Here is a 26,578-nt window from a genome sequence, read left to right on the forward strand (position 1 = left end):
TGAAAATAATCACATGGTATAAAAAGCTAAAATTGTGCAAGTCTGCAAATGACTTGTAACTCAATTAGTTGAGATTATTCATTCTTAAGGTCTCATGTTTGATTTCACCTCTTCATAATTTTGATGAATTAATGTAAATTATCTTACAGTTTGTCAAAAATAAAAAAAAATTGTGCAGGCCTCTTCAACTCTTGGAGTAAAACCTAAATTTTTTGTTCAGAAAATTTAAGTTTTAACCCAGAAATAGTTTTATGCTCCAACCCTTATGGCCTCAAATTTTAACCCCAAATTATTAAAAAATGAATTTAGGCTTTTTTTTTTTAATTAACTTTAAAAAAAAATTATGTAGACTATCTTAAATTAATTTTATGAACATTTTAACCTAAAAATATTTAAATTCCGATAAATATTGAAAAACCAATAAACCAACACTATGAAACTCATTAAACATTATGAAAGAATATGAAATGCATGAAAGAATATGAAACACTGGTACGTACAAATGTTTTTGTAAGATGGTAAAGAAAAAAATTGGAAGAATTGTAGGAGAAAAGTGAATTTTGTGTGGATGTTTGAATAAATACATAGGTATTTGTAGAGTTTTTTTAGTGAAGTTTGAGTTAAATTATTTTTTAAAATTATTTTAACCGTTGGATTTAATTATATTAGATCTCAACAGTTGGATTCAATAAATTTATAAATATAAAACAAAAAAAATTTAAAGATGAATTTGGGCCGTTGGATTAGTCAACGGTCCAAAGATCCAAACCGTTGGATTAAATCAAAGAGTTGTTAGGCTCTCAATTCTTGCTGACAAGCCCTTCTATTTTGTAGACATGGCCACATGCATGGGACCTAGCATGTCTGGTTTGGAAAAGTTTTTTTTTTTTTGGGGGGGGGGGCGGCGCGTGAGATTGAAACAGGCACGTCAAATCCCATGTAGGTGGGCCTTTATTGGGCACGTTCAGTCGCACCAGTGGGGTTAAAACCTAAAAGCTAGCTGGTATTTGAACCAACTCAGGCACGTCAAATCCCATGTAGGTGGCCTTTATTGGGCACGTTCAGTCGCACCAGTGGGGTTAAAACCTAAAAGCTAGCTGGTATTTGGCCCAATTTTGAGTTTTAACTCAAAATCAAATTTTAGGCCAAGGGTTGAAGTGAAATGGGATGGGTTTAGAAGCCAAATTTTGAGACTTACTCCAAAGATTGGAGTTAGTCTGAACACCTTATAAGGACATGTTATGTTACATATATTGTTGAGAATTATACATAATAACGTGAGAACGATGTTTAAACTAGTCAGATATAGAGCATGAAACACATATTTTACCATCTCATATTTTACAAGTATCCACAAGAGTATCGTGTCGGGTTTAGAGAGTGAAATACCACGCATTGGATTGTACTAGGGCTTTCAACTTTGCTCTTATGCATTCGTGAAACACATGTACGAAAGAGAATTTTTGCTAAAGTTATGCTTTCCGTTTATAGAGTTTTCAATTGTTTATACAAACAGAGTGAAAAAATGACGTATCATAGCTTGGGTTGAACCGCGTGGAACATGTGGAAGTGCCGGTGTCGATAACATTTTCCCAACTAAAATTTGGCCATGTGAACATAAGTGCTTCTGTCTTAAGTATGGTACGACCGATCTGAATTCAATGAGATGACAAGAGGTGATCTCACTGGGCCATGCAGTTTAGGAAGGACCAAAACAACGATTTACAGTTACTTACGAGGAACCGACGAACTTGATCATATGTCGTGCATCCCATTTCAATGAGGCATGTTGGCCTTCAGAAGAACAAAAAAAAAAAAAAAAAAGCCACTGAAACTCATCAGACTCGCAGACACGAGATATGTATTGGATTAAAGTAAATTTGGTTCTAATTTGCTAAACCACTGAAACTCATCAGACTCGCAGACACAAAATATATGTATTGGATTAAAGTAAATTTGGTTCTAATTTGCTAAATCGTTTTTTTTTTTTTTTGGTCAAATTGTTTTCAATAGATGGATTACATATCACATGCACTCATTCAACTTCTAATCAAAGTAATTAAGTTGGATCATATTAACTGTGATATGCAAAAGTTCTCTGTCCATGGCACACCCATTTCTGCTAAAAAAGGACAAAGAGTCGAAAATAAATTTTGCTCAGATGATGATATTGTTATATTATTAATGACATATTGATAGACAATCTGTACGCTACTTCCCCTCCTCCGGATTACAATGAAATGCGTGGTTTTTTCCCTACTTTCCAAGTTATCTTTTGAGATGGGAAGACAAAAATAGTACTGGCTGTGGTAGTTGGATGGTAGAGGCCTGGTGATTCACTGACTATAAAACTTGAGATGCACGGGTAAATCTAGCACTATTTTCTTCTTTTTTTTGGTAAAGGAAGAAACATAATTTTTCTCCATACAAAAGAAATAGAGAGAACGCAGAAAACAGAAATTACGTACAAATTGAGGGGAGGATGAGCAGAAGATTTTCCAGAAAAATGTGATGGCACGTGCATTAAAGTGTCACGTATGAACTATCAAGATGGATAATTCCGACAGTTAAGGCAAGTAGCATTCATTTGAAGCCATACATCGATGCAATCTGCATGGAAGCAATGTTGGCATTTGAGGATGGTCTTCAATGTCTCCTTGGGCCTGTACGTGGACAAGCATATCGGGCACATGCTGTCGTCAGGCTTTGGTAAGCGCCGGCTTTCGCCGAGGACTATTTTTGGGTAAGCCCTCGAGCCCTGGCTTATCAAGGCGGTGGTGGGCTGCGGAGCCACTGCGGAATTAAATTCAGGAAGAGTTCTGCGCCCCTTTGTGAAAGAGTTGACCTTGCCAAAGACGCAACACAAAACCCCCCAAAACGCACAAGATTCCTGACACACCAACTCCAACAATAATAGCATAGCGTACGCTCCTTGGGATTCCTGATCGAATTAGCAATTCAGATTTAGATTAGATTAAGTTGTTGCAGATGAATAAGAGAAAGTGAAATATAGATTAGACACATGCATATGCAAACACAGCACCCACAATGTTGTGTTCGAGGAGTATTCAAGCTCGGTTGTATAGAAGTTGTTTTAGTTAACTAATTTAACTCAAATTTTATATATATATATATATATATAATCGTAAATTTTGTTGATGGGTCGTAACTCATATCATAAGATAAAAAACTTGTGTAGTAGCATCACCCGTAGGAGATATTGGGGAGGTTTTCCACAGAAGTACAAGACGCTATGTTTTTGGTCCCTCTCAACCCTATATTAATTTTATTAATGTGAGAGCTATTCTAATCAAACAACCGTTAACAATTTTCTCGAAATATAATGCACTAAACAAACTTTCCTAATCAGACTGAATATGTCGAGTTTTAATTACAGGAGATATTACTAATCTAATCTACACTGAAAAAAAAAGAAGTTTGAACTTGAAACACAACTATAAGTCGAAAAGAAAGAATTAATCTAACCACAATCCACCACTTGCACATAATGTCGAGTTTATACAACCATTTCCCAACTCTTTGCGTGTATGGAGGTGTTGACGAAATAGGGTATAGACTTTAATTAGCGGCTGACTCTAATGGGAATAAGGTCAATCTAAACCGAAAGCTATGATGTTATGAACTTATGATTGCAGTGTGGAAAGGGTTGAACGCAGTTCCAACAGAGGAAGACTCTGGTCTCGTTTGAAAGTGTTTTTAAAATGATTAGAAGTGTTTTTGGTGAAATTGATTTTAGGTTCCAAAAACACTTTAAGTGCTTTTTGGAAGAAGCACCAGATATGTGCTTCTTTCAAAATTTACTTGAATTTTTACTAAGAATTAGTTTCAAAAACATTTTCACCAAAAGCACTTTTATTTTTTTTAAAAACACATCCAAACGAACCCTCTAACACTTACAATTCCAACTTTACACTTATCTCCAAAAAATTGCCAACCAATCACAACCTTGGTAAAATCAAATTGTTGACCACGTCCATTAAAATCCGAGTAATGTTATTCATACCATGTTTTTATACTACCTTTCTATATCACCTTAGGTGGCATCTGTAGACTGTCATATCATTTGAAAAATTTGCAAAACCCAAGGAAATGAAGGAGAAAGACTCCTCGTATACCACAATCATCATTTAATTAACTAATTTTTCTTAATTATTAGTTTATTAAATAGGGAAATATTATTGGCACTCCAAAAATCTCATTCTACACTTCTCACAAGTATATTTTTCTTTCCTAATATAGAAAGTTTGGAGTGTAGAATGAGATTTTTGGAGTGCTAATAACAATTCCCATTAATTAATGAATTAAATTTAAAAATCTGATTAATTCAAATGATATGGCTATCTACATCAAATGTCACACGAAGTCACATATGAATAAAACATAGTCAATTCTTAACTATTAATGAAATTAGCTATGCTTTCTTCATTCGACTATATATGCACGCCCGCGATTTTTAAGCATTAACATATCATCAATGGTTAAAAATCACGTACACGAGTAAAAATGAATGCTCGTACCAAAAACTTTTATGCACACACCTCATAATTTGTACTAAACAAGTACTTTGAAAATGAAATTTAATTATATGGGAGATACGGCGGTGGTAAGAGTAAAGAGTCGAACTCAAACAGTATATGGAAGGAACAAATGTTTTACCGGTAAAGCTGTATGACGAAGCATGAGCATGGTGTTTGAAAACTAATAAAAATAGTAGAAAACAACTACAACTAATTAATCACGAGTTAGGAGCAGTAATAAGGCTAATTATTAATCAATTACGTCGTTGCGGAAGTCTTGAGCAAACAACTTGATGACTAGAATTACTCTTCACCCCACACCGGCCACCACGAGTGGCGCAACCGCCGCACCCTGGCCTGTCCCATGCAAAGCCCAAGATGGCTAGTCAGGTCCGACGACATAAACTCCTCGTACGACGGGAATTTAACCGGAATAACAAACGTACCGATTCGATTGCATGTCGATGTAGACGCCAAGTAATTAATCACCCTCGGAGAAGTGGTAGCAAAAACAGTGTAAGTAGAGCCACTCATGCAAGCAATAGGGTTTAATGTGTATTTCAAATAATCCAACGAGCAATTAAAGTAAGTGAAACTTTCATTTGTGACGCCATAAAATGGTGAGCCCAAGAGATTGAGGGAAAAAATTCGTTGTGCGAGGCATTTGTTTGGATCGTTAATCCATATTTCTTGTTCGGCATAGTCTATACCCGGGAGAGCAAACTGTCCAGAATAAGGAAGGGTGAGGATTGTTTGGTTGGTGTTGTCACAGGACAGGTTCAAAACCGGGATAGGAGCATGACTCTGGCCCCTTTTTTTGTATCCCAAACGGCAATTCGATGACCGGCTCGCCGCCGCAAATATACGCCTCCATGCAATTTTCTAAGCTGCTTGCAAGGTATGAGGATGACAAGAAGAAGAGGAGGATGGAGAAGAAGGGCAAGATTACTCTGGGAATATTCATTTTTTTGTGGGGCAACAATTGATGCTTGAAAATTGGAAATTGGAATATGGATAGCAGGGCATACTTCCAATATGTATTGCATTAGATCATAGTTGACTTTATAGAATAAAGGCCAAGTCTTCATTCACTCTTCAATTTTTTTTTATTTTAATATAATTTTAAACTCTGTAGACTAGATTTGATCAAATACAAAGGAGATGATCTTCTATTTTTCGGAGTAATTTTCAGCGTACTAAAAACTCCACCACATAGTATTGTTATTATATATGTTGTAAAAGTGCTATATATGCATATATCAATTGTCGTTCATTCATATTATCCTATAATGTTGCTATTCTACAATGAAATGCCTGTTTTCCTTCCCTACTTTCTCAAGTTATCTTTTGAGATGGGAAGAAAATAATAGTGGCCGTGGTTGTTTGATGATAGAGGCCTGGTGATTCACTGACTATAAAACCTTGAGATACACCGGTAAATTTAGCACTTTTTTCTTTTCTTTTTTTTTTGGTCAAGGAAGAAACATAATCTTTCATCATACAAATAAATAGAGAGAAAAAAGAAAACAGAAATTATGCACAAGATTTTCCAGAAAAATGTGATGGCTCATGCATTAAAACGTCACGTATGAACTATATCACGGTGGAGAATTCCGACAAATAGGGCAAGTAGCGTTCATTTGAAGCCATTCATCAATGCAATCTGCATGGAAGCAATGTTGACATTTGGGGATGGTCTTCAATGTCTCCTTGGGCTGGTACTCGGACAAGCATATCGGGCACGTGCTGTCATCGGGCTTCGGTAAGCGCCGGCTTTCGCCGAGGACTATTTTCGGGTAGGCCTCGAGCCTTGGTTTATCGAGGCCCCTGGCGATGGTGGGCTGTGAAGCCACTGCGGAATTAAACTCAGGCAGAGTTCTGCGCCCCCTTGTGAAAGACTTGACCTTGCCAAAGACGCAACACAAAACCCCCAAAACGCACAAGAGTCCTGGCACTCCAACTCCAACAGTAATAGCATAGCGTGCGCTCCTTGGGATTCCTGATCGAATTAGCAATACAGATTTCGATTAGATTAAGATGTTGTAAACGATTGAAAGTGAAACAGAGATTAGACACATGCATGCAAACACGCGCCCAACCATGTTGGGTTCAAGGAGTATTCAAGCTCGGGTGTACAGAAGTTGTTTTAGTCAACTAACCTAATTCGCATTATCTATACAGTCGTAAATTTTGTTGATGGGCATAACTCATAAGATAAAAAAACTTGTGTAGTAGCATCAAGCGCATGGGGTACTGGGGAAGTTTTCCACAGGAGTACGAGACTATGTTTTTGATCCCTCTCACCCTTATATTGACCTTATTGATGTGAGAGTTGTTCTAATCACAACTATTTACAAGTTTCTTAGAACATAATGCACTAGATAAAACTTTCCTAATTAGACTGCATAATGTCAAGTTCTGATTAGACAGGAGATATTACTAATCTACTCTACCCTAAAGAAAGTAATTTAAACCTGAAACGTCAGTTGAAGAGTGAGTCTAACCACAACCCACCACTTGCATATAATGTCGAGTTTATACTGCCATTTCCAACTCTTTGCGTGTATGGAGGTGTTGACGAAATAAGGTTTAGTGGCCGGCTCTAATGGGCAAAAGGTCAACTTAACCGAAAGCTATGATGGTATGAACTTATGATTGCAGTCTGGAAAGCGTAGAACGCACTTCCAACCGAGGAAGAGTCTAGCGCTTACAATTCCAACTTCCCACTTATCTCCAAAAAATTGCCAATCAATCACAACCTTAGTAAAATCAGATTGTAGACCGTGCCCATTAAAATCCAAAGACAAATGAGTCAAGACCTAAAAGTCAATGCAGATAAGTTTGGCACATATATAATGACATTTTTTCATCTATTTTATGATTACAATTTATAATTATAACCATACGATGAAGTCACATATGAATGCAACATAAGTAACTCTTGAACTATATATTAATGAATTGAGCTATGATATGGTCACTAGACGATATATGTACGCCCGTGACTTTTGAGCATTCAGATATTTTTTATGATTAAAAGCGCGATTTTTTAGTATTCAGATATCATCAACAATTAAAAGTCACTCTCGCGAGCAGAGATGACTGCTCCTACCAAAATCCTTAGCGCAAACACCTCATAATTTGTACTAAACAAGTTTTTTGAGCATAAAACTGACTTGAAATTTAATTATATGGGAGATTCGACGATAGTGAGAGTTAAGAATCGAACTCTGACAGTATATGGAAGGAACAAATGTTTTACCGGCCGGTAAAGCTGTTTGACGGAGCATGAGCATGAGCATGTTGTTTGAAAACTTAAAAATAAGAAAACAACTACAACTAAATAAACAGGAGCTAGGAGCAGTAATAAGGTGATTAATCAATTACCTCGTTGAGGAAGTCTTGAGCAAACAACTTGGTGACTGGAATTACTCTTAAACCCACACCGGCCACCACGTGCGGCGCAACTGCCGCACCCTGGCCTGTCCCATGCGAGCCGGAGGTTGCCAGTCAGGTCTGACGACATCAACTCCTCGTACAACGGGAATTCAACCGGAACAACAAACGTACCGATTGGATTGCATGTTGAAGTGGACGCCAAGTAATTAATCACCATCGGAGAAGTGGTAGCAAATACAGTGTACGTAGAGCCACTCATGCAAGCAATAGGGTTTAATGAGTATTTCAAATAATCCAACGAGCAATTAAAGTAAGTGAAACTTTCATTTGTCACACCATAAAATGGAGTGCCCGACAGATTGAGGGACAAAATTCGTTGTGCGAGGCATTTGTTTGGATCGTTAATCCATATTTCTTGTTCGGCATAGTCTATACCCTGGAGAGTGAACTGTCCGGAATAAGGAAGGGTGAGGATTGTTTGGCTGGTGTTGTCACAGGACAGTTCAAAACCGGGATACGAGCATGACTCTGACCCCTTTTTTTGTATACCAAACGGGAATTCAATCACCGGCTCGCCGACGCCGCAAATATCCGCCTCCTTGCAATTTTCTAAGCTGCTTGCAAAGTATGAGGATGACAAGAAGAAGAAGAGGATGAAGAAGGACAAGATTGCTCTGGGAATATTCATTTTTTTGTGGGACAGAACTTGATGCTTGAAAATCGGAAATTGGAGATTGGAATATGGATAGCAGGGCAGGCACAGATACTATACACTTCCAATATATATTGCATTATATCATATTTGACTTTGTAGAATAAAGGCCAAGTCTTCATTCACCATTCAGTTTTTTAATTTTAATTAATTTTTAAACTCTGTAGACTAGATTTAATTAGATATGAAAGCGATGACGATATGGAACTCTTCTATTTGTCAGAGTAATTTTCGGTGTGCTAGTTAAAACTCCATCACATAGTGTTGTTATTATATATGTAGTAAAATTATATATATATCAATTGTCGTTCCTTCATATTATAACATGTAAAATGATACATAATGACATAAAAATTTGAAGTACATAAAATATTTTCTTATTTTTGGACGGTGATGATGGTGACCAAATTGAGTGCCCACGCAAGATCAGGATTCGATGGGAGAAGTAGAGAAATTTGGCGCTTCCTCACTGCATCACTCTTTGCCAGTAAAGACCGACCTGTTCAAAAGGTTTAGAGGTGGTCTATTGACTCGAATCATGAGGAAAACACTGTATGATTTTTTTAACTGAAACCAAAATATAATAAAGCTGTGATATTAATGTCTTTTACCACAAATATTGCATAGGTTTAAGCCAATAATGGCTGCTTGATTAGGATACTAATTTGACATTCGAACTTGACATACTCTACTAATTAAATTAGAGAGCTACTAGACCCACCATATTGTTTTATTTTCCTATCCACGTTATAATCTTACCCACCTTAAAAAGTTAAAAAATTAAAATGTTATTTCGCCACCCACTATTATTTCCAAAATAACCTTTAATATATACATACATATGAAATTATAAAATTGTCCCTTAAAAAATATAACAAATAATATGTAAATGAAAACCACTAAAGTATGCAAATTCATATGGAAACGACAGAGGTATTCAAATTCAAAAGAATTTGACAACGACAAATTCAAAAATACGATGAACAAATTCAAATGACTTACACATAAATTATTCTTCTACCTCTTCTATAGAAACGTCATCTTCCACCTGTTCAATGAAAAAGTCATCTTCTAAGTCCATTGATATTTTTTTACTTTCTCTTAATGAAAGGAGAAGAAAATATGAGTTAGGGTTTTAAGGTAGACAAATTGTCTTCCACGCCCAACCTTTTTCTTTTTTTTTTTTTTAAATTAAGCAAAATAAGATAATTAATGTCCTTATCAGTCTTTTTGTAAATGAACAAATTTGTAATTAAAAAAATCATTAAAAGGTGGGTGGGAAGATAAGACATTGGGGTGGAAATAACATTACTCTTAAATTAAACAAGAATTAAAGCTTGCATTATTAATTTTTTTGATAATATATTAAAAAGTCCGGTATAGAATTCTTCTGATATATGAAATTTGGAATTGACTTGCTCCGCTTAATACTGCCATATCCGTAACTGTTGTTAATACAAAACTAACGGCCTTTCAACTATAATTTATCTATGGTTGGTTTGTAAGAGCTACATATTTTAATACCCTTAATATAACCTTTACTATTTTCTCTTATCAATACTCATATATCATGCGACGTATATAAACGACTAATCGTAACATTTATCAAATAAATAAATCTGATTAGATATACAAATATCATGTCACCAAGGCTGTATATTCTTGAATGAGTATAACATAAACGACGTGACAAGTCCTATAAAACCATCACACCAATCTTACTCATGTGACATGTAAGAATCTCCCGTTACCTAGATGGTCTTAAAAATTGATGCAAATAATTACAATGTTATGAGATTCATATCAGACCATCTTGGATCAATGTACAGTTGAGAAGTGTTGTATTTTGCGTCATGCACAGCTTGAAATGGTCAAGCTATATATTCAAAGGATTAGATCGATCAATATATAGAGCTACAGCCAGTTATCAAATAAAATTATAGATTGATGAAATCCAACGGTTGGTGGTTCCAAGCCACAGACATAGTCCACCATCATGACCAATGGCAAAATGGCGACGACGATGTTCGTGTGAGAGATTAGGGCACGGCTCACTGTGGCGCTCCTGTTAGCAGCAGGACTTGTTCAAAGTAATACATGGCAGAAAAGTTAATACAAAACAAGAAGTTTAAAAATATATATTATCTTTTAGACGAACGATTGTTTAATCAAAAGCGAATGATTGCTCCTGAATTATAAATCATGCGGCATTTGGTTATGCAAAAATTATATGGCACTTGCTTTTAGATTAATAATATTATGGGTTCGCATTTGATTCAGCTAGCCTACCATTGCTTATAGACTTGGAAAGAACCAAAGACCGAAAATAATGTCTGAAAACCTGAAACGTGCAGCATATATATAAAGTCATTAGCATACACATATGAAAAGGATCAAGGGACCCGTGCTAGACAAAATCATAGTTTCAGGTATAAGATACTATCATTACTATCTGAATAATTAGCCATTAAACCAATAATCGCAGTGAACCAATTGTTGCAAATTCTAAGGTGGGTAGAACCAACTTTCTCTTACCTCTAATTTAAATTAGGTGGTGCTACTCATAAATATTTTTTTACCTCACACACCCCTCTCAATTCTGACTGTCGAACATTGAATGAATAAAAGAATATCAAATGACATAAATTAACAAGAAATATGTGAAAAAAAAATTTGATGTGTGAATAGCATCACCCTTTAAATTTGTTACCCATTTTCAACTTCTTATGTTAAGAGTTCAGTTGACCCCAAAGGGAAATACACTCTTTGTTAGGATGATGGGGGTTTGTCTACGGTAGATTAATGCAGTGAATGCGAATTTGGAAACATCATGGGGCTCCATTGAGTTGTGTAGCACCACTTCAAGAATAACACCATTTGATTAAAAATTTGAAAATTAATTATTTGGAGGTAGTCGTGCCTAATATATTAAGAGGAGGCTATCCAAAACCCTAAATGATGAGTACCAATTGAAAGTACTATCATTGTGACTCATTGAGGACTTGTTCGAAATTTGTTTTTAAATAACTGAAAACATTCATATAGAAATGTTTTTAAATTCCAAAAACATTTAAAACGGTATATAAACCTTTTTGTAGCGTGGCATGTCATTGGCTTGTCATGACTGACTGGTGATCTCCTAGAGGATCACACTGCCGATAGGCTTTGATCTTAACAGCAAGTCCACCGTTGTGGACTACTCGGGGGACAGTGGACCAAATAGGGCTAGATAGCCCGGCTGCAAGCCTCCAGCGTTAGGAGCCCAAGGGATTGGGCAGGCCTGAGCAACAGGCCCGTGAGGAATCGCTAGCCCGCGAGCCCAAGGTGGACCTGACGCAGGGCTGACGTCAGGCTGGCGTCAGTCCCTTTTTTAATTTTTTTTCTATCAGGCGTGTGCGCCTCACCCGCGCGTGGGGACACGTCAGCAGACAAGTTTCAGACCACAGGGGCCCGCAGAGTAGTCGACCTCAGTTACCGTTGGGAAGCCACGTGGCTTCCCATGCTGCGTTCGATCTGAACGGCTCTTTAACTTGGACCATTCGATCTCAATAGTAATAAAAATTAAAAAAAAAGCTTATTTAATATCAACCGTTCGATCTGAGATCAACGGTCGATATTAAATAGGCTTTATAAATAAATAAATAAAAGAAAAAATAGTTTTAAAATTAAGAAAAGTTACCATTGTGACACGTGACACAATCTGGAGTGTTGGAATTCAAATTTTTTTATATCCAACGGTAGAGATTAATTAGTTGAATAAAAATTTAAAAAAAATCCGAAAAAAAATCTGAAATTTTAAAAAAAAAATTGTTTTTACTTTTCTATAAATACCTTCTCATTATCATCTACCTTACACCACGATTAAAAATCTTATCCGAAATTACAAATAAAATTATTTTGTATTATTTAATAATACTTCGGATAATGACACGTGACGCAACGAGAACGATTAAAAATCTTATCCGAAATTACAAATAAAATTATTTTGTATTATTTAATAATACTTCGGATAATGACACGTGACGCAACGAGAACGATTAAAAATCTTATCCGAAATTACAATTAAAATTATTTTGTATTATTTTATAAATAAATAAAATACTAATATTTTATTACCTATTGTCAGGACAATTGAAGTGCAACGATGGAAATGCAAAAGACGATTACTGTTCATTACGACAGTTACTGTTCACCAAGTGGATAGTATAGTGTATTACCTGGGAAGGTTTCACACGCTGAAGTTGCTCTAAGGGTTCGAGTCATAGCATCCGTCCGGGAATTTGAAGGGTTAAGTTTCTTCGTTCTTGGTTTCATCTGGCGCCGTTTCGAGTTAATTTAGCTCAGCAAAACAAACAAATAACCAGAGATTTCGATCAACAATGTTTATTGGTTGGGTACCCATGTTTTTATTTCACTCATCGAATTCCAGATTACAATCAATCAAATCACTGCAACACAAAATCCAACTTAAACAACGAGAAAATTCTCCAAAAAAAAGTAAAAAAATTACATAATATTATGATCATAATACGATCAAATCTGGAGAAAAAGAAAACTCAAAAATCAGAGCAGCGACCGTTTCGCTCCCAATCACCGAAACGGGTGGGCTCCGGTCCTCTGGGCCCACGGACCTCGCCGGTCTCTTTATTCACAAACCCATCGTCGTTATCATCATCATCTTCTTCTTCTTCTTCAGCTTGTTTTTCGAGTTTTTCTACTATGGGTTCACCGTGCTCCTTGCTGGGTTTTTCGTGCTGGGTTTGCGATTGCGAGGCCGACGAGCACCGGAGCCGACTCACCGAGTTGACGCCGGCGCGAGTTAGAGGTTCGGTCGCGGAGATTGTCGGGATGATCTTTGATGCGAATAGACGGCCCAGACTGATCGCCATCTCTGTTGATTTCTGTCCTTTCTTCCTCTGCGAAATAGGGACGAAATATAATTAGGAGGCGGAGGGAATACAATTGTGGTAGACATACGGCGTCGTGTCGTGAATTCGCAGAGCCACGTGTTAGAAAAAATTTCTAGTATCCAAACTATTTGTATTGGAAAATGATCCTTGTCCCCCGGATTCTTTTCCCGAAGGATATGAAGAATCTTGTAATCGTGTCTGTTAAAATGATTTCTGATCGTATAATGTATGATGAACAGTTATAATTACAAGATTTTTCGGATCTTTAAAAAAAGAATTCGGTAGGAATCCTTTTTCATTTGTATTATGGTTTGATGTATTTAACTGTATATCTGACATATTGAAAAATCTCTCACTATAACAACTTTAATAGGTTTAAATGCAGGAGATCCTTCTGCCCACCTGCCAGACCACATCATGTGTCATAGACAAGTAACTAGGGACAACTTTTGTGTTCCATAGTCAAATCATGTCATTTCCCGTTCCGCTTGACTTCATGTGGTTACAACTTTAATACAAAGAGAATGGAAGACAAGATTTTAAGGAGAGAGGATCTTGCCGGATACTTTTGCGAGGATCTTAGAAATTCTTGAATTATATCTATTTATTATGTATTGTACGGTTAATTTTTATCCGATCTTGTATCTATTTAATTTTAAATAAAATAATTTTAAAATAATTTTTGACCGCATAATTTACGATAAATAGATGTAATTGAAGAATTTCCAGAATTCTCATAAAGAGAATCCAACGAAGATCCCATTTGATTCGACTAGAAGACACGAAAACTTGTCTTCCATTCTCTTTAGGCAAAAGTGAGACTAGTGTCGCACTTATTTGTGTCTAACAAATGACGTTGTTCGACAGACATACGTAAGAATTTATCCCTCAGTGGGCTTGTTGTAGGAAGGTGGTGTAAAAGTCTAAAAGACAATTAAATCGTTAATTCAGTTTTTACTTCGGCTTTAATTTCAAATTCTGCTCTTAAACAAAATAATTTTCCTTATAATAATATTTTTAAATAATTGGTAAAGAACGAAAACTGTACATTTATTCCTTTAATAATTAACCACGCAAAAACACCCGGGTAAAAAAATATAAACAAATTATAATTTATTCTAAAACCCCCATACCCAGCTCCCGCTGCAAACTAGTTTGATTTTATAGCCACCAGCTCCTGCTTCTGCTGCTCCTTCCGGCAGCAGCTCCATCCGAAACCGAAACGTGCTAATCTCTGTGTGCTTTTTGCTGCTGCTGTTTTGGTTCTTTAATAATAATCTTCGATGATCGTGGAGCCATCTATGTCATCACTGTGTGTTTGCTGGTGCCCGTTGGGTTTCTCTTGCTGAGGTCTTGGTGCCTCTTGCCTACATTTTGATGGCTCCCATTGCTGATGGTGTGGTCTTCTTCTTCGTTCGAGAGGTATTTGTCAACCTGTGCAGCGGCTTGCCTTCCCTCTGAGATTGCCCACACCACAAGGGATTGACCGCGCCGGCAATCACCAGCGGCAAATACCCCATCCACATTGGTTGAGAACCGACCATAGTCCGCCTTGTAGTTTGAGCGTTGGTCACGTTCCAAACCCAACTTCTCTGCTACCGTCTGGAACAGAAGACACAGAAAAAACCTAGTGAGCAAAACATGTATTCGAATTTCCAAGAAAGCCTGAATGTTAGTGGATAGGAATTCAAATTACTAACCGCCTCTGGTCCAAGGAACCCCATTGCGAGTAGGACGAGGTCAGCCTCGAGGATCTCCTCAGATCCCTCAATTTCCTTGAATTGGAACCGCCCAGTTTCATCCTTCTCCCATTTGACACGCACCACCTCGAGTCCTTTCACGGCCCCATTCTCATCTCCCACAAATCTCTTTGTCAGCACCTCATAAGTTCTTGGATCTTTGCCAAACTTAGCTGCAACTTCTTGGTGCCCATAATCCACACGGAATACACGAGGCCACTGCAAATCCAAAGTAAAGAAAATAAATACAAAAGACGTGTAAGAATACACTTACAATGTCATAAAACTTGGTTAATCAGCGATCCAAGCAAGAGCGATGTAAGAACAGACGGACAAGATTTTACAGTAATCCAACCTGTGGCCAAGGGTTTCCTGGAGCCCTTTTTCGTGGTGGCTCAGGAAGAAGCTCCAAATTCATGATGTTAGTGCAGCCATGGCGAACGGATGTTCCAATGCAATCAGTGCCAGTGTCACCTCCACCAATTACCACAACTTTCTTGCCCTTGGCAGAGATGTAGTTACCATCCTCAAGATTGCTATATAGTAAGCTTTTGGTGTTTGCATGAAGAAATTCCATAGCAAAATGTACTCCTGACAGCTCTCTCCCTGGTACAGGAAGGTCCCTGCAAAAACATAACAAGACAAGAAAATAAACTTAACTACTGTTTACCATATTCAGATACTTCCGTAGCTTCACGAAGACTATATATCTACAGGATTTCACTAAGTGTAAGTTACCTTGGTTTTGTTGCTCCTACTGCTAAAACAATGGCATTGTTCTCCTCTCGAAGGCGATCAAGTGAGTACAAAGGATCATTTCCAATATTAGCATTAACCACAAAGTTGACACCTTCCTCAGCCATAAGGTTAACCCGCCGTTGAACTATCTCCACTTTATCAGTCTTCATATTAGGCACTCCATACATCATAAGCCCTCCAATTCTATCAGCACGCTCATACACAGTCACTGTGTGGCCTATTCTGTTTAGCTGATCAGCAGCAGCTAGACCAGCTGGCCCGCTTCCTACAATGGCAACCCTTTTCCTGCAATTATAAGAAAATATCAAACTAATGATTCGTGCACAGAAAATTTGCGAAATAATATTCTGACAACAGAGCATCAATCTTAGGCTGAGAAGAAAACCATACCCAGTTCTCTTTACAGGAGGTCGTGGCACCATCCAACCTTCCTCAAAAGCCTTGTCTATGATGGCACATTCTATGCTTTTGATAGATACAGGATTCTCAATAATACCCAGAACGCAAGAACCTTCACATGGTGCCGGACAAACACGACCAGTAAACTCAGGGAAGTTATTTGTCTCGAGAAGTCTCTCTAATGCTTCACGCCACCTATTCTGGTACACCAACTCATTGAACTCTGGTATTTTGTTACCAAGAGGGCATCCAGAGTTCTCCTGCAAATTTAGTTTAGAGAACGTATTCAGTAATCGGTTGAGGTAGTCTGTCCATAACTAGATAATTCTCGAATCTCGATAACAGGTAACAGAGCCAACAAAAGAGTACAAGTTCTCACCTGATGGCAGAAAGGAGTCCCGCAGTCCATGCAACGGGCCGACTGAGTCTTCACAAGTGGTCCAGGTTTAGTTTCCTCCATAACTTCCTTCCAGTCATTCATCCGAACATTAGGATCCCTATATTGAACGCCCTCACGCTCATAATAAATAAAACCACGATGTTTAATAGCATCAGTGACCTGAGAAGGCCTTTTCAATGCTTCAGCATCTTCTACCTTCTGCAAAATTCACCTCTCATATAAGAACCTTTTAAGATTAAAGAATCCATAGAGATTACCAGGACGCAAATTCAAAATAATCATATTTCTGTATAAAAACTTTAAACCAATTACGCTTGTAATGATATGAACACTTTCAGACAAAATGAAACCAATGTGAATACTATGAAGATCAGAGAATGTATGTTCCACATATACTGACATTATACTCGTGAAAACAAATCAGAAGGGAGATTCCCACAAAACAAAAATTCTTTTGTTCGTCTAACAAAAAGGGGAGAGAGAGAGAGAGAGTGTGTGTGTCAAAGAGAAAGCGAACTCATGCTTATATATAAGGGTAAATAATTCAATTACCTGATTGGATTTCCCATTTAAAGATGCAGCCGCCAACTTCTTAAGTTCTTCAAAAGCACCTTTCTCTTCAAGCTCTGGCTCATCTTCCTTGTGCTCTATAACCTGTTTGGTTTCCTCTTTCATATCTGCAAGAACTCGCTTGTACTCTCTTGGGATAACCTTGATAAACTTAGGCAGAATATTTTCAAAATCAGCCAGTACTTGAACGGCCAGCAGGCTTTTTGTGTGGCGTTGATGTTGTTGTATCATCATTTGAAGAGTCAGAATATCTTCTTCTTCTTCAAGTGTATCAAGATCTACAAGCTCAGGATTACATCGAGACCGAAATTGTCCATCCACATCATAAACATAGGCAATACCACCACTCATACCAGCAGCAAAGTTCCTGCCAGTTTTCCCGAGCACAACAACAGTGCCACCTGTCATGTATTCACAGCCATGATCACCAACACCCTCGACAACTGCCTTAGCCCCTGAATTGCGAACACAAAATCTCTCTGCTGCCATTCCATTGAAGTATGCCTCACCACTAGTGGCACCATATAAAGCTACATTACCGATGACAATATTTTCTTTTGGGTCAAACCTGCTTCCCTTGGGAGGATAAACTACAATCTTTCCACCAGACAAACCTTTACCAACATAATCATTACTGTCACCCTCAAGCTCAAGCATGACTCCAGAGCACAAAAATGCTCCAAGACTCTGTCCTCCACTTCCACTAAATTTGATATGAATGGTGTCAGCAGGAAGCCCAGCCCTGTTGTAACGTTTTGTCACCTCGTGGCTAAGCATTGTACCAACAGCACGGTTCACATTGCAAATTGGTGTCTCAAAATATACAGGAAGAGCTTTTTCCAAAGCAGCTTTAGACATAGAAATTAGCTTGTGATCAAGAGCCATATCCAAGCCATGGTCTTGTTTCTCAACACAATATTGTGCAGCTCCAGGCCGAAGGTCTGCTGCAGGTCGAAGTAACAAAGATAGATCAATATTGTCAAGCTTCTCATTGTTTTTAGTCACTTCTCTATCAACTTCAAGCATATCTGAACGACCAACCATCTCATTTATAGTACGGAAACCAAGCTGTGCCATTATCTCTCTGAGTTCCTCAGCTATCATAAAGAAAAAATTAATAACATGTTCAGGTTCTCCAGCAAACTTCTCACGAAGTACTGGATCTTGAGTTGCAATACCAACAGGACATGTGTTCTTGTGGCACTTCCGCATCATAATGCAGCCAAGGGTTATGAGAGGTGCAGTGCTGAAGCCAAACTCTTCCGCACCAAGAAGTGTAGCTATGGCAACATCTCTTCCAGTTTTTAGTTGGCCATCAGTCTGGAGAGTTGTGCGGCCACGAAGATCATTAGAAACCAAGGTTTGATGAGTCTCAGCCAAACCAAGTTCCCATGGAAGCCCTGCATTCTTAATTCCTGTCCATCTAGAGGCCCCCGTCCCTCCATCGTGTCCAGAGATCAAAACATGATCAGCATGCCCCTTCACAACTCCACTAGCAACTACTCCCACACCTACTTCTGATACCAACTTGACACTAATTCGAGCTGCTGGGTTAGCATTCTGCATATCAATAGAACAGAATCAACATCCAAATTAACCATGCATTGCTCCACAAGCAGTAGATGCAAAATCATTCATCCATTTAAAGGGAGTTAAAGAGGACAGCAGGGGCATAGAGCAGTTTATAGGATCCATTACAAAAACAGAACATACCTTAAGATCATGAATTAATTGGGCAAGGTCTTCAATCGAGTAGATATCATGATGGGGAGGTGGACTGATAAGACCCACACCTGCAGTAGAATTCCTGGTGACAGCAATGTCTCCAATAACCTTGTGTCCAGGAAGCTCACCTCCTTCACCAGGCTTGGCACCCTGGCAAGACAAATAAGTTCAGTTTATGTTCAACTCCAAGAAACATTTAATGTAGGAACGTCGGGGAAAATAGAAGAAAAATCCGAGGTCCAGTGTAAAGATACCTGAGCCATTTTTATCTGCAGTTCATCAGCATTCGTCAGATAGTAACTTGAAACTCCAAATCTCCCACTGGCAACCTGCTTAATTGCACTCCTCTTTGGATTCCTTGAACCATCTGGAAGAGGCTCCATACGAGATGGCTGCTCACCTCCCTCACCTTTTGGAAGGAATAAAAAAATCATTAGCAATATAAAAAAGCGATAGTTGATGTACTAGAAAAAATCCAAGTAAAGATTTGAAAAACAGACCTGTATTCGACTTTCCTCCAATTCTGTTCATAGCAATGGCCAGTGTACTATGCGCCTCCAATGATATTGATCCATAACTCATAGCACCAGTACAGAACCGTTTAACAATCTCGCTAGCAGGTTCCACTTCATCCAAGTGAATCTGCTGCTCTGTGTTTTTAAATCTCAAAAGACCCCGGAGATTGCAGGCTTTATTTAATTCATGAATGAGCTTGGAGTATTCTTTATATGCAGCAACACTGTTAGTTCTGGCAGCCTCTTGAAGTTTTGCTATAGCAACAGGATCGTTTAGGTGTACCTCACCACCTTTTCTCCAATGGTAATCCCCAGGATTTGGTAGCGCTACAGCTTCTGCACTTCCTGGAGGATAGCTTCGAGAGGGAAATGCCAATTCATGCATATCAAGTTCATCGCGAGCTAGCATCTCAAATGTTGCACCCTCAACTCTACTAGGGGTTCCTGCAAAGCACCTCTCAATTACTTCAGATGAAAGACCCAAAGCTTCAAAAATCTGTGCACCCTTGTAAGAAGCCAAAGTAGAAATCCCCATCTTGGCAAGAACCTTCATCATTCCATATGTGCTTGCTTTGAAGTACTTTTTAACCAGTTCATCTTTGGAGTATATTGCACCATTAGCTATTGGTGGAATCTTTCCGTCCACCTGCAGCCTCCAAATGGCCTCCATAGCCAAGTAAGGGCAGATAGCATCTGCACCAAAACCAACCAGTGTACAGAAATGGTGAACTTCACGTGGCTCAGCAGATTCAATTATCAACCCCACTTGTGTGCGTTCAAGGTTTTTAACTAGATGTTGATGAACAGCGCCAACAGCCAAGAGGGAGCTTACTGCAACGCGCTTTGGGGAGAAGGCTACACATTGAAACAGCAACAAGTAAAACATAGTTTTCAATTAAGTACTTAATATTTCAAACTCAATGGTAAAATAAATAAACAGGCCATACCTCTGTCTGAAAGAACAAGAGTGGTATATCCCTTCTTTATTGCTTCATGTGCTTCAGAACAAATCCGGTCCAAGGTTTCCTCCAAGCCTTCCCTACCACGTTCCTTGGAATAAGTTATATCAAGAACTTTACAGCGCCAACCTCTATAGTTCATTTTCTTGATTGCTTCCATTTCACCAATGGTTAAAAGAGGACCTTTGAGTGAGAGACGATGACATTGTTCTTCGGTGGTTTCTGTCAAATCACCCTCTGGACCAATCATGCATTCCATAGAAGTGACTACCTTCTCTCGAATGGGGTCAATTGGAGGGTTTGTTACTTGAGCAAACATTTGCTTGAAATACTCAAAGGTAAGCTTTTCTCTCTTAGACATAACAGCCAATGGGGTATCATTTCCCATCGACCCAAGAGCCTCTACGCCATCTTTTGCCATGGGAAGCAACAACATTTCCAAGGATTCAACTGTATAACTGTACAGTGTATATATTTCAGTTACATGAAAGTCAAAAAGGATATAACATAGGTAAGACAAGGAAGAACCACATACCCAAAAGCTTTCAGCGGTGCCAATAAACCATGGATTCCCATGTTTTCCATGGTTTCATCATTAGTAGAAGCCTAGAAGACAAATGATATATAAAAATCGGAATCAACCACAACACAAAATCGAAGAAAAAAACAACAAAGGCAACTTGCGTATATAGTTAAGTCAACTTACAGGAATAACTCCCGCTATGGACGGAGGGACCCTGTCAGATTCATGAACAGAATCTACAATGTCCTTGAGCTCAATCTTTTGCCTTTGAAGCCACTCCCCATACGGCCTTGCCAAGGAATATTGATGCTTCAACGCTTCATCATCCACCACAACGTGGTTCTCAAAGTCCACCAAAAGCATCATTCCAGGGTTAAGTCTTCCTTTCCTGCTGACATCTTCCGGTGGAATGTCTACTACGCCAACTTCACTGGCCATAATAACCCGTCCGCTGTGAGTGACGTAAAATCGACCAGGTCTTAGTCCATTACGATCCAGTGTAGCTCCCAAATAGCGGCCATCAGTAACTGAAACAATTATTTGTTAGCACGAAAGTACACAAAAATAGTAACTGATGTAAATGTATTACCGAGTTCAAAACTATTTGGAGCATAATTACATGATATGAGAGCTGGCCCATCCCATGGCTCCATGAGAGATGAGAAATACTCATACAGGGCTTTCCTATCCAGGTCCATGTTCTTATCATTTTGCCATGCTTCAGGAATCATCATCATGACAGCTTCAGGAAGGCTTCTTCCAGCTTGAACCAGAAGCTCAAGGACACCATCAAAAGCTCCTGCATAAAGGAACAGCGCTTGTACAATCAGACACTAAAAAAAAGGGACAAATAACCTATTACGCTCTTGTAATTTTCCATTTAGTGAGAAAGCATATACTGATTTATCCTTGTATTTAAAATTAATACAGAGGTGCATGCGCATGCTAACTCAAATTTTATAAACTCACCTGAATCCGAAGAATTGGCGTCCACAATGGGTAACAGTTTTTTTAAATAGTTTTTTGATAGACCAAGTTCCTTACACTTCAGCAGTCCCTCGCGTGCCTTCATCCTGAGTACATTTTACAAGAACATCAGGCAATTACAACATCCAATATTGACGAGGGCATGAGGTACACAAGTCATCAAATGAATGAGCAGCAAAGTATGGTACAAAACCCACTTTCAGCTAAAAAAACATACCAGTTAACATTTCCTCTGAGGGTGTTGATTTCACCATTGTGGCCAATGACACGCATAGGCTGAGCACGATCCCAGCTGGGAAAGGTATTTGTTGAGAATCGAGAGTGTACCTGCACAAATAATCAAAAGAACAAACATTATCATGTACAATTCCATTTTCTTTATTCATAATATGGAAACCCGATGCTAAAAACCACACACAAAATCGTCTTCAGGCAGCTCCAATAAAAACCATACTGCAGCAAGTACAGTTTAAAATCCTAAACTATACTTCAACCAAACACTATTTCCGTTCACCACTCATTCGTACTTTTCATCCTCAACAACTGATCATAGAGAGCACTGCACCAAGTTTCTGCAAACATGATTTACTTGATAATGAGGTTTCTTACCAACTCACCCAATGCATCCAATCCAGCATCCAATTTCAATTAGTAATCAAGGGAGTGGAAGAACTTAAGAGATCATTCAAACCTCAATGCCTCAGAAGTCATTCCTCAACCTTGCACCTCTTCAGTTACTGGTTGTTCCCACGCTGTTTGTGGAGCATGGAGTTAGTGGAGAAACAAAACAAGTGAATGGATAAAACATTTACCAGGGCCATGTAGCTCGTAAACCTTTCATTGCCTAGATCTGCATAATAATAACCCTTCAGCTGAACGGGCTTCAGCTGACCTTTGTAAACAACAGTCCTACATAAAATCAAGAAACAGAATGAATTAAATGATCGCATAAATTATAAAACTTTGTGAAAAAGAAAACATGCTAGATATCTAAAGAACAAACCTTGATGACAGCGAACATATATAAAAGTCTTTAGCACCACCATGTTCAAGGTTTAATGCAGCTTGGATAGCAACCATTGACAGCCTTCTTAGTATGTACATCTGGAAGGAAGGAAGTGCAAAACAGAATCATACTATTAGGTAAATACAAAATTAAACTACTCGTTTTTTTGTCTCTAAAATAACTCCACATAGACCTCAAATGGTTGATTTACAACATGGGAAAAAATACCTGACGTTCGATGTCAAGTTTTGACTTTGGGGTCGCAGTAAGGAACACTTGCTCAATAACAGGTTCAGTCTGCAAAGCAGAATTCCCCAAGTCTGAGTTATCTGTTGGAACAGATCGCCACCCCAGAACAGTGTGTCCAAGGGACTCTGCAACCTGAAAACATATGAACAATATTCACATAAATGCCATCGGACAAGAAATGAATGTCACGATTAGAGATAGTAATTAACACTATTACGCTAAAAAGGTCGACCTAACAACACATGGGCATGCAAGAACAAAATGACACAAACAAGTTAAGCATTCTGCAGGACAAGTGCGTACCGTCCAATAAGAAATTATACGAAATTATTCCCTTTTCATTAGTACATTTGGCTAATCAACTATAACAAATGTACTGAGTTCAACAAAAGTGGTAAAGCTCAAATTGACGTGCGTCAACGGAATCATAAGATTACCTTTGCAAATACTCTTTTGCTTTCTTCTCTTCGGCTCTCAGATGTGGGCAAGAAGAACATTCCAACAGCGTACTCCCCTGCCGGTGGAAGATCAAACCCGGCATCTTTGGTTACCTGAAAAACAGCAACCCAATAATTATCAGTGCTGAGTATGCAGAACTTGGTAACAGTTAAGTTTTTTTTTTTTTTTTTTTTCCCTGATTAGCTTAAAAAATTACCTTTTTCACAGAAAATCACCAAGCACATCAAATATATGAAAACAAAAACAAATTAAAATTAAAATCTGAACAGAATCAGAAATTTCAGAAAGAACAAAACTTGGCTGCTTAAAAAAATGCAAGAGCTCCCGCTCTCACTCAATAACATCTTGACAAGTGTCCAAGTTGTTTGTTCAAGTTTTAATTTTCCAAATTTTCGGACACTTGTCAAGTTATTATTGGGTAAGAGCAGAGCTCCTGTTTTTTTTAAGCAGCCAAGCTTTGTTCCGAAAGAGGACATGATTTATAAAGAAGACGTTACTTTATAAAGCGATATTCTATTTTAAACTATAAGAAAATTTGTATACAGTTACGAGCACATGAACAACTGACTAACCAACATCAAATATTTAATCTCATTAACCCGCCAAAATTAATACAAAAAGTAAATAATAAATAAATAAAAATTCCAAAAAATTACAGATAATCCCCACCTCCTTGTAGAAGTCGTGAGGAACACCGACGAGAATCCCAGCTCCATCACCGGTATTCGTTTCACACCCACACGCTCCTCTGTGCGCCATCCGCACCAGCATTTCAATTGCATCCGTAATCTAAAAAAAAAAGCCCCAAAAAATCAATAAAACGACACCAAAACGCGCGTTCTAGCAATTTTCAATTCTTACGAGAATAAACGAACACGACGGCGTACCGTTTTGCGGCTGCCTTCGCCGGACAATTCGGCGACGAAGCCGACACCACACGAGTCCTTATCGAACGACGGGTCGTATAGCCCTAGGGGCTTCTCTGGAACGGCGGAGAGCATGTTGCGTACGACGACTCGGAGCTTCGGCGAACGACCGGGACCATCGGAGCGCCACAAATGGAGCCTCTCGGATCCGGACGCCCTCAATCTGGTACCGAAGAACTTCTTCGGGAGAGCCTTGCTAGATTTCCGGGGAGCAGAGCAGGAAGGCAGGAGCGACGGTTTGGTTCGGAGCTGAACGACGGAACCGCCAGTGCTCGCCAACATTATTCAGAAATAGAATCGGATTGGATTCCGATTATTGGAGCGAGTATATAACAATGATTATATAGAAATATATATATAATGACTTTGTCAAATATTGCTTAGAATCTGAGTCGTTTCAGGAATCTTAATCCCGTATTCGAGAGTTTGATTAGGAGACTAACACAGGATTTAGATCCAGTGTAAAAGAGAGACTGAGGTTTTCCTCTGAGATCTGAAGACGACACCGTTTCGAGACTGGGGACGAGAAAGACTGGAAGAGGGAAGGGGAGAAAAGGTCAACAAATTCGACGGTGATTTCTATGCCCTGCTACTTCCTGGTGTCGATTTTCCCAGAAAGTAAGCGAGAAAGTGATTTTCCCGGAAAATAGTGAGAGAAAACTGAGAGAGGGAGGGGGAGGGAGGCAGCGCAACCAGGGAAATGGGTGGCCCTTTCAGCTTTTGGGTTTCTACAAGGAGAGGCGGGGCGGTGGTTTTATAGAGAAATCAGAAACAGGTTTTCTAGAGAGAGAAAGAGTGAAAGGCGCAGAGTGATGTAAGTCCTAGAGAGAGAAAAATACCGGGAGCGTGGGGACCACAGGAAGGGAAGGGTGGACCCCGGGGGTTAAATTTACCAACTCCCATAATAGAAATTTTTTATTATGATCAGAACACAGATGGTAAATAATGTATTTTTGTATAAATAGTGGAAAGCTTTATTTTTTAAATTATTAATTTTTAGCACACATATCTCATTATTTGCGTAATAACATGTCTTGTATAATTCGTATTCTGATCACATTGAAAAATTTTTCAGGACGCTCACAAGTTTTGTTTAAGTGACGTGTTACACCTCAGAATTCGCAAAATGCCACGTGTGCAGTGCCCGATGCGGCACGCGAGAGCCGCTGATGGCGGGGCCCGCGTTTTAATACGTATTTTCTGTTTAACTAGATAAACTCGTTGGAAGTTTGCTTTTGTTGTTTTTCTGTTTTTGTTAGGCTGCCTCTTGGTGTACCCGAACCTACAGATCTGACTAGGTTTGGACCCGACCCTGGGCTGCGGTCAAAATACGGTAGGTAATTTGCTGATTTAGATAACCGGGTTTTTCCCTTTTGGTGATGTTTGTCTGACGATACGCGGCCATCGGCATGCGATGATCGGCAGCCCGCAGATTCATACGCAGCCAACGGTAAGAGTTGGCCTTGGCATAAGAGGTGGTGAAGTTGCAGGTGTCTTTGGCATGAGTGTCATTGGTCTTCACTGTGAGGAGCAGAGGAGCTGAGCAGCGGTTTCTTTTTCAGAGTAGTGTAATTGTGTTTTTGCTTCGTTTTGGGGGTGTTGTGGAAGCGCTGTTGTGATGGTTAGATTGGTCTTCGTCTTTGAACAATTAGTAATGTGGTCTCGTTTATCAACGATTACTTAATGTAGTCATGCTCTATTGCAATGACTTTTTGTGATCGCTTATACAGATTGCTGATGAAATACTAATGATTACGATCAATGAGATTTGTTGACCTTTTTTTCTCCATTGTTCTATTCATT

At 38.7% G+C, this 26,578-nt stretch overlaps 3 protein-coding genes and 1 pseudogene across 8 annotated transcripts; all 4 read right to left on the reverse strand.

Moving 5' to 3' along the window:
• Positions 1 to 4,792: 4,792 nt before the first annotated feature.
• On the reverse strand, positions 4,793 to 5,412 carry LOC125468964 (annotated as a pseudogene).
• Positions 5,413 to 6,081: 669 nt separating this feature from the next.
• Positions 6,082 to 8,671, reverse strand: LOC103967223 (putative RING-H2 finger protein ATL21B). Its single transcript, XM_009380501.2, has 2 exons — positions 7,926 to 8,671; positions 6,082 to 6,537 (listed from the first exon to the last, which is right to left on the reverse strand). Exons 1-2 carry the CDS (start codon positions 8,623 to 8,625, stop codon positions 6,137 to 6,139), a joined length of 1,101 nt encoding a protein of 366 aa, XP_009378776.2. The 5' UTR covers positions 8,626 to 8,671; the 3' UTR covers positions 6,082 to 6,136.
• A 4,534-nt stretch (positions 8,672 to 13,205) lies between these two features.
• Positions 13,206 to 13,538, reverse strand: LOC125468967 (succinate dehydrogenase assembly factor 4, mitochondrial-like). The gene has a single exon (XM_048565809.1). The coding sequence runs from the start codon at positions 13,536 to 13,538 to the stop codon at positions 13,206 to 13,208; it is 333 nt and encodes a 110-aa protein (XP_048421766.1).
• Positions 13,539 to 14,543: 1,005 nt separating this feature from the next.
• LOC103967236 (glutamate synthase [NADH], amyloplastic) lies at positions 14,544 to 25,530 on the reverse strand. Of its 6 annotated transcripts, none has more exons than XM_018652363.2 (22): positions 24,737 to 25,530; positions 24,519 to 24,638; positions 23,828 to 23,941; positions 23,370 to 23,522; positions 23,139 to 23,239; positions 22,948 to 23,044; positions 22,353 to 22,462; positions 22,118 to 22,221; positions 21,768 to 21,947; positions 21,332 to 21,675; positions 21,161 to 21,231; positions 20,614 to 21,083; positions 19,652 to 20,521; positions 19,406 to 19,560; positions 19,140 to 19,301; positions 17,409 to 18,986; positions 16,836 to 17,051; positions 16,448 to 16,716; positions 16,037 to 16,342; positions 15,654 to 15,921; positions 15,260 to 15,517; positions 14,544 to 15,161 (listed from the first exon to the last, which is right to left on the reverse strand). In XM_018652363.2, the coding sequence occupies exons 1-22, from the start codon at positions 25,055 to 25,057 to the stop codon at positions 14,859 to 14,861; spliced, it is 6,570 nt and encodes a 2,189-aa protein (XP_018507879.2). In that variant the 5' UTR covers positions 25,058 to 25,530; the 3' UTR covers positions 14,544 to 14,858. The 6 variants fall into 6 exon arrangements, with proteins under 6 accessions (XP_018507879.2, XP_018507878.2, XP_048421081.1 ...); XM_018652362.2 differs by having other exon boundaries at positions 16,836 to 17,054; XM_048565124.1 differs by lacking the exons at positions 23,139 to 23,239; positions 23,370 to 23,522; positions 23,828 to 23,941; positions 24,519 to 24,638; positions 24,737 to 25,530 and adding an exon at positions 22,753 to 22,887 and having other exon boundaries at positions 16,836 to 17,054; positions 22,970 to 23,022.
• Positions 25,531 to 26,578: the final 1,048 nt, after the last annotated feature.

The sequence above is a fragment of a genome, unplaced genomic scaffold (genome assembly GCF_019419815.1).
Source record: "Pyrus x bretschneideri cultivar Hongxiangsu unplaced genomic scaffold, Pyrus_bretschneideri_v1 Contig4, whole genome shotgun sequence".
NCBI lineage: Eukaryota > Viridiplantae > Streptophyta > Magnoliopsida > Rosales > Rosaceae > Pyrus > Pyrus x bretschneideri.

Excerpts from the sequence above, each read along its gene's own strand:
- LOC103967223 (XM_009380501.2), bottom strand. The coding sequence starts at position 8,625 with ATGAATATTCCCAGAGCAATCTTGTCCTTCTTCATCCTCTTCTTCTTC. Across the intron at positions 6,538-7,925 it reads CTCAAGACTTCCTCAACGAG|GAATCCCAAGGAGCGCACGC; the intron begins GTAATTGATTAA and ends TAATTCGATCAG.
- LOC125468967 (XM_048565809.1), bottom strand. The coding sequence starts at position 13,538 with ATGGCGATCAGTCTGGGCCGTCTATTCGCATCAAAGATCATCCCGACA.
- LOC103967236 (XM_018652362.2), bottom strand. The coding sequence starts at position 25,057 with ATGTTGGCGAGCACTGGCGGTTCCGTCGTTCAGCTCCGAACCAAACCG. Across the intron at positions 19,302-19,405 it reads TGCAGATAAAAATGGCTCAG|GGTGCCAAGCCTGGTGAAGG; the intron begins GTATCTTTACAC and ends TTGTCTTGCCAG. Across the intron at positions 18,987-19,139 it reads AATTAATTCATGATCTTAAG|AATGCTAACCCAGCAGCTCG; the intron begins GTATGTTCTGTT and ends ATTGATATGCAG.